Source organism: Helicoverpa zea, chromosome 3, assembly GCF_022581195.2.
Source record: "Helicoverpa zea isolate HzStark_Cry1AcR chromosome 3, ilHelZeax1.1, whole genome shotgun sequence".
NCBI lineage: Eukaryota > Metazoa > Arthropoda > Insecta > Lepidoptera > Noctuidae > Helicoverpa > Helicoverpa zea.
In genome coordinates this window covers 6,910,644-6,929,753 of record NC_061454.1, presented here as the reverse complement: position 1 = coordinate 6,929,753, position 19,110 = coordinate 6,910,644, and the positions used below count along the sequence as shown (strand labels likewise).

The 19,110-nt window shown below is 36.1% G+C and overlaps 2 protein-coding genes across 6 annotated transcripts in view; one reads left to right on the top strand and one right to left on the bottom strand.

Moving 5' to 3' along the window:
- LOC124645718 (chromodomain-helicase-DNA-binding protein 7) overlaps nucleotides 1-11,962 on the bottom strand; it is a 35,059-nt gene extending 23,097 nt beyond the window's left edge. For 3 of the 5 annotated variants that reach the window (XR_006986265.1, XM_047185579.1, XM_047185581.1), the window contains exons 1-4: nucleotides 11,719-11,962; nucleotides 4,316-4,525; nucleotides 3,036-3,319; nucleotides 2,564-2,685 (exon numbers count right to left, since the gene is read on the bottom strand). Coding sequence is in view for 4 of the 5 variants with exons in the window: in XM_047185579.1 (XP_047041535.1) it covers nucleotides 2,564-2,685; nucleotides 3,036-3,319; nucleotides 4,316-4,449 (540 nt within the window). In the remaining variant the exon portion in view is untranslated. The remainder of the gene's footprint in view (nucleotides 1-2,563; nucleotides 2,686-3,035; nucleotides 3,320-4,315; nucleotides 4,526-11,718) is intronic. The other 2 variants (XM_047185582.1, XM_047185580.1) reach the window with 2 other exon arrangements.
- A 1,846-nt stretch (nucleotides 11,963-13,808) lies between these two features.
- Nucleotides 13,809-15,611, top strand: LOC124646139 (WD repeat-containing protein 82). The gene has a single exon (XM_047186218.1). The coding sequence runs from the start codon at nucleotides 14,116-14,118 to the stop codon at nucleotides 15,061-15,063; it is 948 nt and encodes a 315-aa protein (XP_047042174.1). The 5' UTR covers nucleotides 13,809-14,115; the 3' UTR covers nucleotides 15,064-15,611.
- The last annotated feature ends 3,499 nt before the right edge of the window (nucleotides 15,612-19,110 follow it).

Genomic DNA, 19,110 nt, shown 5'->3' with positions numbered 1-19,110 from the left:
ATTTGACTCATGGTCCTTTATTCTGGACACACAGAGCTATCTATTGTTCAAACCAAAAATCTGCCGGAAGTCTATTGACTTCAGTAACGGTACTACCATACAAGCCCAAAAGCCCGGCATGCCTTGCCAAATTGCTCAATAGACTCAATAAAGAATCAATATCAAACGCGAACAATTTAAAAGTTCGCGCGCTTAATTCTCATCAAAACAACAAAAAGTATATATCTACCTATTCCACGCCACCCACACAGTGACACAACACACACACGCGCATTTGTATCAATTGTATTATCTATATAATAGCTATCTCGCTTACTCGCACCGGCTTTTACCGGGCTTTCAAATACTATCTCCGTCTCCTTCGCACTTATAGCGATGTGCCGTATACGATTTCTCGGCTGCGCGAGTCTATAAGTCGCTCAGTATGGCAGATTAAAGCCGTGCATGCGCGTGACGTTGGCGCGAGCTTGTCAACTCTGGTTAAGTTTTTGACACCTGAGTGCAACCAACTTCATTTTTATTTGTTTGAGTGAGAAAAGTTGTTTGTGTAAATTTTTTTGTGCGTATTCTTAGATTTTCTCAGTGAAATAATTGTTTTGGTGACTTAAATTTCAGTGGAGGTAATTGTACCTTGCGAGTTGTGAGGATTTATTATGCGTCCAAGTTTTGATTGACGAAGATAAGGTAAAATACTTTGCTCAGAAAAAACAGTTTATTTCTTCATTAAAACCGACGACGCCTGATCTGTGTATTTCTCAGACTAGTAAATCGCATAAACGAAAATTTAATAGATCAGTGTATAAAACTAGTTGGATTGTTATTGGACCTAACCTAACCACGCCGTAGCAATGAAAATACTTTCTTTTTTGAAATCGGTAAAAATTTTATTGGGCATGCGTTATTTTCAAACCCTAGGCACGCCACTGATTGACTTCCACGCGAACGAAGTCGCGGGCAAAAGCTAGTTATTAATATACGGTATATTAATAACTAGCTTTTGGTATATTATATACCACACCAAACATAATTAGGTACTATTAGAACTGGATTAACCAACTTATTTTTTCCTTTGCTAGAGAACCCATCCTACTCTAAAGGTCGAAGAATTCTGAAACTTCATTCGCCCCATTGACATAATATTCTAACGATAGACATCCATACAAAGAATTTGTCCGCTTATATTATCTTTTGACATCTAGTGGACGTATTGTGAGGATTGTGACATGCTATCCTCATTTATGTTAGTCGCGGAAGTGACACAACGCTTTCGCTCGTATTTTACCTAAATTGTTTAATAAATTATTTACTTTAGTTCAAAATGTTTTGAGACATTGCTGCAGTCGCATCTCTGCCAGTGTAGATGCAGGCTAACTAGAGTTTACGGGAGAATTCAAAACCGAGTAAATTGACATGTTTATACATATGTTATTTATGTTGTATTAAGAACTATAAACACGTAAACACGCGATAATTTTTATTGTAACTATGTGTAGTTTTGACGAAAATATGTTCACTGGTGTTCAGCATTACTTTAGTTCAGTAACATTTTACCTATTGGCACATCTGCACTGCATGTATTTTTTTCGTGTAGATTTTAATATGGCGAGTAACGAAAATAAATAATTATTTTAGTTTTTAATTATAATCAAATGATTACCTATTCAATTACTTGAACTACATTTAATATTACATAAACAAATTAGATTACTACTAAATTGTTATTTAGGTTTAGATTTACAGTGTGATTCGAGTTGTCAAATTAATTACTCCGCTCTGTGTACATCCAAACTGAAGCTATGTCAAAATCGCACTAATGACTGATGCAGAGTTTGCAGTGCATCTCTATATGACAACATATTTGTCCGGAATGTTCTATCTATCTAGTACGTAGTACATTTATATCCATGATTCGCTTTCTATAACTTAAATCGATTACATCCTCATAAACTAAGATTATACATGCAAAGTTTATCGTACCTAATCACATTAAATTAAATACGTTAATGTACTGATATGTTGAATAAAACAAAGAGCAAATTAAAATACGCAAAAATAAAAAAAAAACGGTTGTCTGTAAATTCGGTTTACTGACGATAGTCGAACGTGACAACGTCATAAGAAATTGATCGCCAGATGTCGAACGCTGCCGAAAGCGGAGGCCGATCGTGCCTCCTTGTCTCTCGTTGCGTGCTCTCGCTTGCACTTCAAGCCGTAAACGGAACGCCTCAGAGCGAGGTAACGCCGCCTGAGTCATGTTTTTTCGTGCGTGCAGCCAGCCCCATCGATTTATAAGTCGTTGTCACGTCAAAAAAAATTTTTTTCAAACAAAGTAAATAGAATAAAAATGTGCGAGAATTAGAACATATAAGAGTCAGTCATTACAAACAACGGAAATTCTCCCTTGAAAACTGACAGCTGTCAACTGGTCAAAACATGAAAAATGACTCCTGTGGCCAAACCACTGAATAGATTACGTTATTTTTTTACAAGTCATAAAGTATATGTGATAGGATTTAATGTGATTAGGTACGACCCACCCGATATAACACAAAGTTACACCTACCTGTTGAGGAGGGTATTGATGCATTTTTTGTTGATGTTCATAGCTATGACGATAGCTCGGTGCTATTGGAGAATACCTATTAGCGCCTGGAGGGCCAGACCATACCCCCATTTCTCCAATACCTAAAAATAAATTGTATTATATTGAACTATTCTATCGCCAGCGACTTTGTCCGCGTTGATTTAGGATATATGTAATCCCGTTGGAATTTTGGTGTAAAAACAAGTATCGATGTGTTAATTCAAGCTACTTTTTGGCCGAATAAAAGGGCTCTTAAGATAAACTTGGTTTAGTGGCTGGAATATATTACTGGCGTCTAAAGGACTAGAGTGGCAAGGGTAAGTGTATTCCAAAGGAGATGGCAAAATTTTCATGAACATAAAAAAGCAAAGTATTCTAAAATTATCAAGCCAAAAGTTATATACCCCGTAATTACGGAGTTGGGATGGTTTTAAACAAGTATATAAATTACCTGGTTGTTCTGGCATTGCATACATTGGTTCTGGGCCAGGATGATATCCTGGGTAAGAATGTGAAGGATGCACATGATGTGGCGGATGTAGCGGACCGTGAGGTGGCTGAGGCAAGCGAGGACGTGGCGGGTAACTTCCGTAGTCATGGTAATCGGGTGCGGGAGGCCCCGTGCCAGGATTAGGCACCGGTTGAGCACTGCCAGCCGGAGGCCCTCCAAACGAAGCCAGCTTCTGAATCGATCCTTCTTGTGGTACTGTATTTTGATTATAAGGTTGTCTGTAACTAAAAAGAAGCATATTAGATATAAATAGTGTGTAAATAATAAAAACTGGCGAAGTAACATTTTCGAGCAAAAACATAAAATTATTGTATGCCAAAATTTATTTTACTCTTGTTTTTATAGCCGCAACGTTTATAGAATACGTCATCTCAGTTCAACCACAATATAAAGATGACCAGTAGTAGTGAAATGTAAGTTGTAATAGTAAGTTGATATTTTTTGTAGCCACCATCTTGGATTTATATTTTGACAATACTATCGCTTCAAAACCGTCAAAATTATACCCATGACGATATGATGATGATAAACCAGAGTTCAAACAACCCCCTACTTACTAAGCATTACGATCGCGGCAGTTTATCGACCTAACTTCTCAGATCAGCACCACTAGCTTTGATTTGATTTTTCGTTTTTAAGAGATTAACCGAGAAAAACGCGATTGAAAAATGTCAAGTAGGCAACGAGTTTGTAAATGAATCTAGTATAGGTACTGCTCAAATAGCGCATCCACAGATGTAATAGTTTCTATAACATTAAGTGACTGGCAACTACGTTTAAATTACACGTTTGAATGTTCGTAACTGATTATAACATTATTTAGGAATTACAAATGTTAATAAGAACTCCTTTAAACAAAAGTGATCACATCTGGTAGTACAGACATAATTGTCTATCAAACTTCTTATTTTGGCACACTGCACAACTGGTACGGTGTCTTGCCGCGACATTCACTACTGACAGCATCGATAAAAGATCGTCGATGCACGTGCATGTGTGACATTCTCACGAACGTTACTAGGTACCTTCACAACTGTTTACAAGGAAATTATATGTCTACACTGTGGTTCAACTGTCCTACTGTCGCTTCGTGAAAGAGTCTGATGACAGCCGGACCGACTGACAGCAAAGTCCTAGTAATAGGGTCCATTTTTTCTCTTTAGGTACGAAACCCTAAAAAAAACTTATTTGTCTATTTTTATTGTGCTGTAAGTAATCACCTGTTGTCGGGTGTATCTTTGCTATCTCCAGTTACACCAGCCGAAGAAGCACCAGCAAAGCTGTCTGATCCACCAAGATCAGTAAGTCCTTCCAACATACCGCTTCCATCATCAAATAAATTATATGAGTCCATCACTCTATTAAGAGTGAATTATGGTTTCTTTGCCTTCGAGTAGTATCCAATGAATATTGGGGACGTCCATTTTATCCTGCAAACAAATAAAAATTTCAAGACTTAATATTTTTTTATCAAAAACTAGCCGTTTTCCCGCGGTTTCACCCGCGTCCCGTGGTAACTACTGCCCGTACCGGGATAAAATATAGCCTATGTTACTCGTGGATAATGTTAAGCTAAGTTAAAATAATGTTAAGCTTTCGAATGGTGAAAGAATTTTTAAAAACGGTCCAGTAGTTTTTGAGCCTATTCATTACAACCAAACAAAGTTTTCCTCTTTATAATATTAGTATAGATAAATAAAGTTGCTTCGATTCGAGATAATCTGACATAACGTGTCTGTGAGCTGTGTCTATGTGTACGTAGCTGAGCCATCACTTTTGAATTAGGCTGTGCAAATGCACGGCCGCCCAGTCCATTCTACTGCGACCCGTTGAGTGTTGTTGAAAATTAACTTATTATTTCAACTAACGACAAAGAATAATGTTTTAATCAATTTAAATTATTTCTCTCTGTGTTAACGTTTATGGCCAGAGTGAGATTATGTAATCGCTTTTGATAAATATAATACTGCATCGTTGGTCTAGTAGTCGCATAGTGCGACTGCTGCGCACGGGGTGTTCCGATCCTCGTGTTGGGCCGAATTCTCTTAGTGAGTTTTCGAAACAGCGCGGAGTCTGGAAGTTGGTGAATACTACCGTGCATCGTAGAGCACGTTGACGTCTTGCCCTCCGCCTGGTCTCTCTCTGGTCATGTCGGATTCCCATCTCATCGGGTTATGGCAGTAAGGAAATAGAGAGTGGACCTGCAGACAGGCTATTTCTATATATAAATGCCTATAATATGTTCCGTCAAGCTGGCTTATCCTTAAGCTGTCAAGCTCCTTATCTGAGAACGGCCGCTATGGCCGATCGTTGACGTCTTGCCCTATTAATTTGGTGGTAAATCCAAAGAAGCCAAAGTGAGATTTCAATTTAATCGGTGATTTTAAAATGTGGATTATGTACTGAATTATTGTCTAAATGCGGAAAACAATAACCAAATTACGATTTGAGATTGAAATTCAAGCGCAAAACAAGGGACGGATCGGTTATTAGAGGTATAATCCGTTAAATCTGCAGTAGGTAAGTCTTACTAAGAATTTTCGAACCATTCGGAATGATTTGAGATTGCAGCTTCTGGCACGTTTCTATAAGATTGACATGTTTGAAACTATGTAATGTAATCTAGTAACTAATTAAACCATTGGCAAAGATAGTAGCGACGTGAATCTAAAGCTGTAGTTCTGATGACTATTCAATGAATGGTACTGGCGAACTGATCTGATTATGGAGCCGGACGATATGAACAGGAGTTTCATGATGGAACATCATATGATAGCTGTGCTTGGACTTTTAAGAACAGTCTTGTAATTAACTTTTTTGCTTTTATAGAAGCGTGTTTTTCAAGTGTTTTTTTAAATACTATTTTCATATTGAAAGGTAAGTGAACTTGGATCATCTAAGTGCAATGAAGAGACTAATGTTGTTTTGGAATGAAGGTTTTTTTATTATTTTCCTAGCTGATGACTAAATGGCGCTGACCTAAGTACGCGAATGCAAGGAACGGAACGTCATATCGTCATATCAAGGTCATGTAATCGTCAGGTCGTATAACGAAACGTTTCTGTCATCAACAATTTAAGAAATAAAAAAAAGGGAATCTAAATGGAATAAAAGGAGAAAATAAATCAGTCATTATTATCTGAATCTCCCGAGAGTATTGAAAACAATTTATACAGATTTTTTTTTAACTTGACAAAGGCTCACTAACGTAGTAAGGTACAACGCCATCTCTCACTCTCTTGGGAACTTTTTTTTTTAGTTCTCAAAAAAAAAACCTCAATTGTATGAGCCTAAGACATTCAATTATTCGCAGTTTTATGTTTGCTACAAGGTACGTTTTGAGTGCTGGCTGCCGACCTCACATGCCTTCAAATAACACTAGTCAACAGCATTTTCGTATCCAAGGTGAAACATATAAATTTTTGCAGATTATCTATCACAGAATCGAAGTCTAGAACACCGGAATGCTCTAGCACGTCTAGTTTTGGAGAAAAACCAATCTGAAAATGCCTAAAAACGCTTTTTTAACGATATTTAAAGCCATTTTTCTACAGACACTATTTTTTTTTCGTATTTTCTAACTAAAGAATCATTTAGTACTGCTCTTCGCAATTCAAATCCAGTTACTTTACATCATTACGAGTTTTCTTTCTCAAGATATACCATTTTACATTTATGGTGTATTTTGTCCATACTAAAATGTCAATTAGTAATGTAAGGAAAATCGTACGATGTAGCTGAAAAAAATATCACGAGAATGGAAACTCGTTCTGATGTAAAGTAAACTGGATTTGAATTGAGAAGAGCAGTACTAAATGATTCTTTTGTTAGAAAATACGAAGAAAAATAGTGTCTGTAGAAAAATGGCTTTAAATACCGTTAAAAAAGCGTTTTTAGGCATTTTCAGATTGGTTTTTCTCCAAAACTAGAACTGCTAGAGCAGTCCTGTGTTCTAGACTTCGATTCTGTGATAGATAATCTGCAAAAATTTATATGTTTCACCTTGGATACAATAAAAAAGGAAAATTTTGTTGACTAGTGTAATAATTAAAATTAATCCACGCAATTCAAAATTACCACCGAAAACCCATCTCTGTCACGACCCAATAACCCGATTTCCCGAGAAATGTCGGTGTACTTTGGGCTACTTAATTTGCGCTGCTACAGTCTTACACATGCTTGACTAACCCTATTGATGCTAGTAACATAATAGTCTTTAAAATCTTTTGAAACATACATTAACTCCTTAAAACTCAAATTTCGCTTAGGTCGGGCACCTACGTGAAATTCGAGAAGAGAGACTTTTCTTGCATAAAAAGAGTGCATTTCTACAGATCTTTCACAGCCTCTGTTGAATAGTGACTCCCATACAACCTTACCTTGTAGGTAGTATGTAGAAAACATTATGTTTTCAGCATTTATCTAGTCCAGAATCCATTCTTATGTCTTTGGGATTCCCTGTTAAGCTGAGTGGGGCAAAGTGCTCCATACGTTTTGCGTAGTTGACTTTGATGCAATAGTACTCATGTTTGAGTTGACGAATGACGCTTGCCCTGGTAGTATAGGGATCTGTGGGGTTTTGAACGTGTTTTGAATCTGCCAACAAATTCGTGATTTTTAACACAAAATTTCAAAACAGTCTGACCAGGCGAACTTTGCCCCCAAACAAGGGAAGTGCGTCATTACAAAACATAGTAAGTACCTACATAATATTATGGGAAAACAAGCAACACTCTGCATGACATGATTTTTTTTCCTAACGACATCCTAGGATATTCTAATCAATTAATTTAAAACCATCGATAATTATATGCATGGTTATAATATTTTCATATTAATTATACAATTTGAAATTATCACAACACACGCAAGTCAATTACCTACTAGCAATTCAATCATACAGAACTAATGAATTACTCTTAACAGTTCAACTCCATATCCATAGATGGCGTTGTGATTATTTTGTTAAGGAAAAATATAATCTAAAATGCGCTATATTATTAATAGTTAAATTTGTTGGCGCCATTCTCTGGAACTACCTAACAAAAATCTCTTAGTGCTGGTGCATTCATCGAAGATGGTTATGTAGGTATCAAGGCTATGTAAGTTTTTTTTCAAAATACCGAAGACAAATTAACCAACTTCGTTAGTTAGTCAAAATCGTAAATTGATATTACAGTTGCTTCTCTTTAGAACTTCAAAAAATTCCAAAGGGCCTTCCTATATGTTCTAATAGCTATATTACTGCCAAGATTTTGTTGTTACTGAATAACAATAAAATTGTTTGGGTCAACTTTATACCAATATTTTCAGACCCATATCATAGCTGAGCCATATCTTCAAGCTGTTGTCTTCCAGCCTCCCGAAAAATTCGGATTCCGAAAGTTTTGTAGCATAGGGTTATGTATGTTGGGTTTGGGTCGTAATTTTAATAATTCTTTTTATTTGCCTGAATCTGTTCAGGATAAGAAAATATGTCATCATCTCCAGAACTTTTTTCACTATGTTGGGATCGGCTTCCAGTATGCAGCTAACCAGTGTTTTACAAGGCGCGACTGCCTATCTGACCACCTCAAACCAGTCAACAGGGCAACCCAATACACCTTGGTAAGACTGGTGTCAGCTAGCTTCTTACTAACCGTAACGACCGCTACTGCAAAAGATGTTAAATGACAATCGGGAAAAATTGTTCAACAGGCCCTTCGAAACACTTTGGTGCCCAAGATATACTTAAGAACATGCAAACTGAGAAAAGTTCCATTGGTACTTGCCTGACCTGGAATCGAATCCACACACTCATACTAGCTAGAGGTTGGTTCAAAATCTTCTCATCCTCAATACCGTAGTGTCTAAAGACGAAGATCTATGACCAATGTGTGTTGCCAGTGATGACTTATGGCACAGAAATGAAATGTGATTGCTGAGGCTTTATAAGGTTTTCAGTCCCTCAGAGAGTAATATATAGGGCTATGCTATGAGTTTATCTACGAGGTCGAAAAATAATTGAGGTCTGCAAAAAAAAAACAAAATCTCTGATATAGCCTGAAGAATTGCAAAGCTGAAGTGGGGTACATAGCTAGCAGAATAGATGGCCGATGGGGCAAAAAGTTCTCGAGTGGCGACCACAATACGACAGATGAAGCGTGGGTAGGCCCCCACTATATGGGAGGCGGTCTCGCCGACGCAGCCGGGAAGCAGTGGATGGGGGTACTAAAGACCAAACAAAGAGCCGAACTCAGCGGGAGGCCTTTGTCCAGTAGTGGACATCATTAACGGCGGAGGGCTGAAATGACGACCATCTATATTAATAAAATTTAAAATGGACTTAAGCCTTTAAAACCAAAGTTTGGGAGTCAGTACGGAAGTTATGTACTGACACTGATTTCATACATGGAAAAAGTAGCTATAAATCTCGCAATTAATTCATAAAAAACTTTATAAAATACTAGCCGTTTTCCCGCGGTTTCACCCGCGTCCCGTGGGAGCTACTACCTGCACTAGGATAAAATATAGCCTATGTTACTCGCAGATAATATAGTTTTCTAATGGTGACAGAATATTTAAAATCGGTCCAGTAGATTTTGAGTTTATCCATTACAACCAAACAAACAAACAAACAAAGTTATCCTCTTTATAATATTAGTATAGAAGTATAGATTTTTTTTCTTTACAAAATTTTAACCCATTCATTGGATGTCCGAAGTTCCAAAATTCCAATGTGCACTTGCATATCACATGTGAAAACAAAAAAATAGTGGACCACTCCCCATGTAACTTGCTGTGCCCGACAGGGTCCATGTGAACTATATATATGTAAGACTACCACCTAAGAATACACATGGAAAGCAAATAAAGTATTGAGTATTGAGTAACTTAATGTAATAAAAAAATTAATAGTATCAAAATCATAAGAAAAAGACACTTTTATGAATGCACAGTAAATGTTCATTACAAGAGCTTTCTAAAAAGTCCAAATGATAGCAGGCTGTTTTTTTTTTAATCCATTATTTTTGTTTATTGCATTTTGCAGTGCCTCTAATACTATTTGGTTGATTTAAATGTAGGTAAATACATACCTTTATGGTTAGGTTTATGTAAGAATAATACATAGGATTGATTTTTTAATAAAAAATTAATTCTATAGGAATTTAATAGTATTGAAAACTATCACAAAACAAGTGAAGTTATTGAATTCATCCTTCGAAATGTTTTCCCATAGGCCCGCCCATTGACAAATCTAGGGATGACAAACCTGGCTTGAAAACACTGGTGAAATTTTATTTCTTGTTTGTTTTTGCTTTGACTATCAAGTGTGAACTTTCTTATAATTATTAAATATCTATACTCCATTTGATGCACTTAACTAGGGATAAATTCATGTTACTTCTTTGTATGAAAGGCAGCAGAAATCAATGTAAATACAACAATTTGAATCATTATTTTAGCAGTAGCTTATTTAAGCCCTTTCTTGATTGATTCAGACCGGATTTGCAGTGGACATGGTGCATAATTGCTACTAAAACTTACAGAAAAAATGTACCTAACTTCATACTTATGTATAAATCCACATAAACTTATGCATATTATCAACTGTTATATATTTACACTCGATTTATATCTTCATATTATACATATTCTTCCAGATTTCTGTTCCCCAATGACTTCTGGCGATGGTGTTGGCTTGCATAACCAAGGGGAAAAGCTATACGCTTATGACTTCACTATTAACATATAGCAGTACAACTTCTCCCGTTCAGTTATACAGCAATCTCCATACAATGTAGAAAGTGATGAGTTGCTAGAGAAAATCCAAACTTAGATTGCTCAAAAGAAAAATGAATTATATAAAATCAGTTTCACTAAACTAATCAATTTCAATACAAAGTTATATTATGGGATTCTAAGAGAATACTTAGGTTACCATGTCTATTGATTTCTGGGGTACTTATTTGTGCAGAAATACCTAGATTTTAAAGAATTTATTTAACGGGCTGCTGTGCATAGTCTTAAAACATCTTTAGAAAGAATCAGAAACTACAAGAATATCACCTGCCATTTTTTTTTCATCACATTTAATACCATATTTTTATTGAAATACATGAACAATTAAAATAAAAACATGTCAGACCCTGGAAATACTTAGTTATGAAGATGTGTGATGTACATATTATTATAACAGACATAGGTACTAAACTCTATCACATTTTCTAAGTAAAAATAAGTATACAGTTCAATAAAAATAAGTACAAAGTATGTAATAACTTTCTATTGTTAATTTTAATGATGAAAGTCCACAAATGAATGTATGAATGAAATTTGAAATAAGAAAATAAGTCTTCCTATAGACACCAGCAACCAATCCATCAACATAAACAAAAGCAATAGGTCGTATCAGTTTAGATAACACTGTGTGTATGTATACGGTATTTAATCAATCCGGACTCTTGATTTAACCAACACTTCAATACTGCAGAACATTGGCAAAATTAATAAATGACTATTACACGTTGATGGTATTTTTATCAAAATACGACAATATACCTCTAAAATTCAATAAATTATAAAAATAATAAACTCTATTGATGTATCCAGCAAATAAATTAACTCAAAGTATTGTACTCACTTACTTTAAACGCCACACAACAAGTTGTTCACAAAATGGATACCATACTCCAAAAATGTAGGTCCATATAATTATCAATGAAAAATGGTCACGGTTTGCAGAATTATATAACGGTTTAGATGGTTTTTATTATTTGACTTCTGTATATGAAGACTGTATGCCCAATTAAGCATAATATCTCACATCACTAACAAACACGAGAAACGCCATTTAAACACCGTCCATTTTGTTTCCAAAATGAGTTTTTTTACATGACATGACAATGTGCGCTGTGCTTTAGTGTTGCTATATAAATAAAACCCCTGACACGAAAAACCTAATGGGTCCCAGAGACGATCAAGTCCACTTGATACACGTATACGTGCTTCATTCGCACATATTCTAACGATAGGCAATAACGTCCATACAAAGTTAGCATACATTATCTGTCGACATATTGTGACAAGTTGTCATCCTCATAGATTTTAAAATCGCAGATTGTTAAATACATTATTACCTTTTTTATTTATATTTGTATGTCGATGCTACGGCGAAACATGCAGAACATATAACCAATGTAACGTCTATGTACCCCGAGTATCATACAAATAAAATATTATTATTCTTATCTTATCCAAAAAAATTCAAGACTTGCAGCCGCACGCTCCTCTCTACCAGTATAAATGCAGGCATACTGGGGCTTACCTACAGATGAATTCAAATCCGAGTAAATCTACATTGTTACACATATTTTAATTATCTGTCGAAGCTAACATAAAGATTTTATTGATTACTAGCTTCTGCCAGCGGTTTCACCCGCATCCCGTAGGAACTAATACCTATACCGGGATAAAAAGAAGCCTATAGCCTTCCTCGATAAATGGGCTATTTAACACTGAAATAAATTTTCAAAGCGGACCAGTAGTTCCTGAGATTAGCGCGTTCAAACAAACAAACAAACTCTTCAGGGGCCTTCTGCTACTAATATAAGACCAATCGCATTCCAACGATATTCGATTGGTTTGCGATTGGTCTGCTGTTTTGGTGATTTTGGTCTAAACGTTAGTTTGTTCTACAATCATATTGCAATCGTAAATCATTTGCAGACAAAATGATTCATTATTGAATGACAGAAAAGGATAAAAACGTTTATTTCAAAGAAAAAATAGCGGAATGCCACATACGCTTCAATCGTAATCGAGTCGTGATTGGATCGCAGTCGAATATGAATCGAATGCCGCTTAAGTAAAACTAGGAGAATCGGGCCCCAGCTTTATAATATTAGTAAACATTTGTATGTTTGACGCGAATAGGCTCCGGAACTACTGAACCGATTTGAATGATTCTTTCACTGTTACGAGCTACACTCTCTACGCATGAGCTATGTTATCCGGGTACGGAAAGAAGTTTCCCCGGGACACGGGTGATTCATCAAAAACCAGCTTACAGAATGCGACCGAACTGAAAAAGTAAAGTACATACCAGGAGAGCATAAATCACCTGAGTATATACAAATCACAATATAACGATGAAAGTAATTCATACGTATCAGAGCAGCACAACTTACATGAGTACACAAACAACGAGTGCCGACGTAACTGCTCACCACGTGCCAGCGTAAATAGCATAAAATACAAGAAGTAAACCCCTAGGAACGCTTGTAAAACCACGTGGGACACCTAGTTAATAATACATTTGAAGAAAGTAGGTGCATTAAGAATGCCTTTTAAAATTTAAAATCAAATTTTATTTAACTTACTTTGTAAGTTAAATAATTAACTTAATTTAACTTACTTTGTAAGTTAAATAAAATTTGGATGTATGTCGGGTGGATTCTTTGAACTAAATTTTCAAGTAGATATCGTCAACCGATTGAGCTGAAATTTTGTATGCACGTTAAGTTTAGGTAACGATATGCTATATGATGTCATTCTAAATCCAATATTTGCTATCAACTTATAATCTCCTCATTATATACAATTAAAATGATAGTAAAAGCATCTTATTAGAGCGTTTAAATAAAGCTTTTATTTTTTATAAGGGTTTTAAAGTCGCAAATGTATGGATTTTTGTAGTTGGCAGTATTTTTTTTACTGGTATCACTAAAACTAAAGGAAGTTAGTTCCATAGTTCCTCCCATTTATTTCAATTAAAGATGGTGGCCGGCATTCATTAGCTGAAAGTCCGCTTTATTTTCCACTTGAGAATAGTAGAGAGTCTTATTACAAAATATTGAGCCTTTTAGGTTCTTTACCATGGAATGAGTACGCGAAGTCGTCTGCCGAAAGAAGAATTTGATACAAATCTGTGCGGTTCATTCATGGATCCATAATACAAATTACATTTTTGAATAAGGTGTTGTGTTGATAACTCACAGGAATACTTTTGGGCGCAAATTTTTATCCGAAACTATCACAAATGATGAAATTAGTAGACCCAGTCGTTCGAAGTTTTAAAGTGGCTAAAGTGTTTCGAGAAAACACAGACAAGATAAACAGTATAGACTTTTCGCCAAGCGGTGAAACATTGATATCTTGCAGCGAAGATGATCAAATCGTTATATATGACTGTGAAAAAGGCACACAGATGATAACAGTAAACAGTAAAAAGTATGGTGTTGATCTAATTCATTTCACACATGCCAAGAACACTGCAATCCACAGTTCGACGAAAGTTGACGACACTATTAGATATTTATCACTTCACGATAACAAATATATAAGGTATTTTCCTGGACATACAAAAAAAGTAGTGACACTATGTTTGTCACCAGTTGAAGACACTTTTTTGTCTGGATCATTAGACAAAACACTGCGCTTATGGGACTTGCGTTCTCCTAATTGTCAAGGGTTAATGCACTTGTCAGGAAGACCTGTAGCAGCTTACGATCCAGAAGGACTTATATTTGCAGCTGGAGTCAATTCAGAAAGTATAAAATTATATGATTTAAGGTCATTTGACAAAGGTCCATTTGTCACTTTTAAACTTAATCAGGAAAAAGAATGTGACTGGACTGGATTAAAATTTTCCCGTGATGGAAAAACAATGTTGATCAGTACTAACGGGTCCATCATAAGATTAGTAGATGCATATCATGGCACACCATTGCAGACTTTTACAGGACATCTTAACAATAAAGGCATACCTATAGAAGCATCATTTAGTCCAGATTCACAATATATTTTTAGTGGCTCAACAGATGGAAGAGTTCATGTTTGGAATGCTGATACAGGCTATAAAGTGTGTGTCTTGAATGGTGATCATCCAGCCCCAATACAATGTGTACAATTCAACCCTAAATTCATGATGCTTGCGTCTGCCTGCACTAACATGGCATTCTGGCTACCTACATTAGATGATGTTTAATTGTCCATTACATCATATCATCAATATGTAAAGAAAATATGTGTCATCATTGATGATGAAAAACTGAATGTTAAAGTGGTACTCTTTATTTGGGATGCCATTGCTATCATAATGTGACATGTCTTAAAAGTGGTATATATTATGATTGATTAAGAAACTCCTACTAAGTAAGAGAAAATAATTTTCAGCTATTGTATTCAAGAAAATTCAGATGTGTAGTGAATTTTGCTATATTGTTAAATATGTTTTATTGTATACCATACTATCAGTACATGTATAAATACTTGTTCGAGGACCCTTGTGTTTGCATTTAATGTAGTTTCATTCCAAAAGTAACATTTTAGAACATAATAATTATAAGATCTACCAACTAGGCAGGAACATTCATTTCTGATTTACTTAGGATGATTATTACTGTCTTACGTTAATATATATAACTGTACATTTTTCTCTCAATTATGCTTTCCTTTGTATGTCAGTTAGTATTATTTGAATGGGAACATTCCTCTCTAAAAAACTAGTAAGCGAATTAAACCAATTTTAACGAAGATGACTTTTCATTGATATACAAAAACAATCTTTATACTTAATCCTAAAATCTGCACTAGATGGAAACTGAGCCACAACACCAGTTTTTATTCCATATAACTCTGCAGAGCTATTCATCCCACCACTGTCTCTGGGACGATGGGTTGACGGGTGGATCAGTATTCTGGCAGGTGATTTTCCCAGCCCTAAGGCATGGTACCTCACAATATTTTATATTAGGGATCTTCTCATCTTTATATTTTTTTAAATAATTTTCCTAGCTGATGCCAAGATGGCGCTGATCTTGGTACTGAATGCAAAGCCCCCAGGACACATTGGCCCAAGCGTGGTCAATACAATACACGCCATCACCAATGTGTACACGGGGAATTGGTGTACGTTGGCGGACATTTGTCAATGTTGGCAAGCATTCGGTGAGTTGTCGGTTTTTTGGGCACACATCAAAGGAATCGTGGCCCAGCGTGGCGTGTGGTGTTTACACATTCGGCCCATGTTTAGTTCGTCACCGGCCGCTGAGGAGGATAGTAGGTACACTTTTGTGTTGCGTGTAAAAATAAATATGGTAGTAAATATAGTAGTGTAGTATAATATATATATATAGTAGTATAATATACAAATAAATAGCCACAGCCTTAATTACTTCGATGTCCATCGCACGTGGTTTGCCAAGCAGCAATGAGCCACGTGTCAATGTGTAAACACCATTTGATCGTGCGTGGCCTACCTACATTTGTGCATTGCAAAGTTTGGCCCAACACAGGCCAATGTGTACTGGGGGCTTAAAATTTTCCTGGTCGTGTAACGGAACGTACCTGTATTCAACAATTTAAAAATAGAGCCATGCCATTAAAAATTTATATAAAAAAAAAATTAAATAAAAAATTAAAAATAGAAAGAGAAAAGAAGTCAGTCAAATTATTATCCGAATGTCCCGAGAGATTTTGAAAACAATGTCGAAATCAGAATTTCTTGGGTCTCGGCCATAGATGTAATATAATAAACAAGATTGCGCACGCTCGAAATATATATTTACGAAATTGAACTCTATTCCAACGCAATAAGGTACTAAATTTGTTGCATAATACACAGAGGCAAATCCGAGCCGAGAGGGATAGTTAGAACGGAGGCTGTTTGTCTCTTTCTAACACCTTGCCAGCATAAAAAAATATTGTGATCAACAGTTTTGTCTTCCCAAAAAAACAATTGAATCACATATATTTTTATCTTACTTTAACAATTGTAAGTCAACAAATTAATAAAAATCGCATTAATTTATTATACGAATAAATTATTTATATAAATTATTATTCTTAAAACATAAACAACATAAATTTTTATTATTTTTTTTTCTAGCGGTAACCCTGAACATTCTTGGCGCGTAATCAGCATTTAAATTTTTGTTTATATTTTTTGTATTAAATCAATTTAAACTATTTAAATGGTGAAAAAGTGTTGCGTTTATACTTGTAAAAGTGAATCCTATGGTGGTTGCAATATATCGTTCCACAGGTTAGCTAATAATAACATTTTCGTAAACCAAACAACTAGGGTGCCCATGAATTCTTGTAATGAGTGAAAATATGGGTGATGGTTTTTAAACTGTTGTACTATTGTTATAGCTTCCCAAAAAATGAAGAAAGGCGAAATAAATGGCTCAGCAGTCTATATATGAAGTAGAAATACAAAAAAACAGTCTTCACTTCGAATCTTCCTGCTTTTATACTGCTAAATCCCGCTAATTATTAAAAGCCTTTATAAGTATCTTAAGGTCACAAACTGCGTAAGTTAAAACTTCAATACCAATCTGTGTTTAATAATCTTAGCAAATTCGGATTTGTCTCACATAGCTTAATCTCATAGTTACCCTATTAGAAAGGGACAGACAGCCTCCGTACTGACTGTTTCACTCGGCTCGTTTTTTGGGTTTATATGCGCAGTCCTGTTTACTAATATTAGCCATCGTTCAGACCAAACGTATTGTCGGCCGCTGACTGTGAGCGCGCGTTACGCAGTTTATTGCTTTTCCATATATATTGAAATTGTCGTAAACACCGAACCGACTATACGCTATTACGTCGTCTGTTGTCGCTGACTCTCAGTGGCCGATTATTTTACTACGCCACTATGCACGGCGGACGCGGATTGGCTACGCGGACGCAGTTGCCGAATAGCGCCGCTCCGCCGCGCCCGCACCGCCGCGTGCCTCGGCCGCAATACACTCGAGAAACAAACTTCAATGAGGACAGACGTGACACGTGACACCTCGGGATGTTCGACACCGAAAAGTTTATTGCAGAAGTACATTCTAGAGAATGTATTTGGAATGCGAATTCAGAAGAATTTAGTGATAGAAACTTACGAAGATGCGCTTGGGAAGACATAGCATCTGTTATGTATGAAGATTTGGGGGTTCAAATACTGAGCTCTTTTATGTGTAGAATAGTCAGCCGCTCAGCGTAGGCATCTAGTGTGAACCTACACGAGCCTATTCTTTTGTTCACACATGTAGCGCATCGTACGCTATAGCTTATTGTCGGCTTGGTGAGTACGGGTACTGCAGATTGAGTCGACGTTCACACTGGGGCAGACAGTGAGTATACTCACAGTCAGCGGTGGACAATACGTTTGGTGTGAACAATCCCTTATGTCTATAGTCTCGGCTCAAATGGCTTGGGGTAATATTTTTTTTTTTAACTTGGCAAAAGCTCACTAATGTAGTAGGTGCAACGGCATCTGTCACTCTCATGGAAACATTTTCTTTAAATCTCAGAAAGAAAACCTCCCGTTCAAGGGTTTTTCTTTTAATTCTTGTTTTTAAAATCTCGATTATTCGCATTACTATTTATTTGGGACTAAAACCCTGCAACACTGGAAATGTCATTTTACTGACTCGAATAAATAATGATTATTTATCTCGCTTATTTTTTTTGCCTAATAATTTGAAAAATTAATGTCTTCTCTGTTCAAGGGCAAATCGATAAAAAGGTACAACATCAAATCCTTGATATCGATAACATGTTAAATTGAGAGCTGTAGTGTTGGACGATTGCTACGCGATCGCAACGCCGGAACTGACAAAGTGGAACTAATCCCGCCCGTTCAATTTAAATATCCTATCTGAGTGCTTAGTGCGAGTTTTCGTGAATTTTTTTACGGACTCACGTGAGAGCGCGTATACTAAGATTTGTATGCAGTGTTGCCAACTTAGTGGATTTTCCACTAATACTGGTGGTTTAAGTCCCCTATTTAGTGGCGAAATGTTGAAAGTACTGCGGGTCAAGTAGCGAAATGTAAGTTTTGTGGTACAACTTTAAGGAGTTACTATGGAGATTTGAAGTCTCACGGAATGTCAAAAAAGCATCTACAAAACAAAAAGGTGAACGACTACTATATAATTATATTAAGTACTCATTCATTGGTCAAATGCGTAACTAAACAATTTGTGAAACTACTACGCCGATTATAATTTGTGAAGGATTCGGATCGGGTCGGATGAAT

Bases quoted from the DNA above. Each gene is read 5' to 3' on its own strand.
- LOC124646139 (XM_047186218.1), top strand. From the start codon at position 14,116: ATGATGAAATTAGTAGACCCAGTCGTTCGAAGTTTTAAAGTGGCTAAA.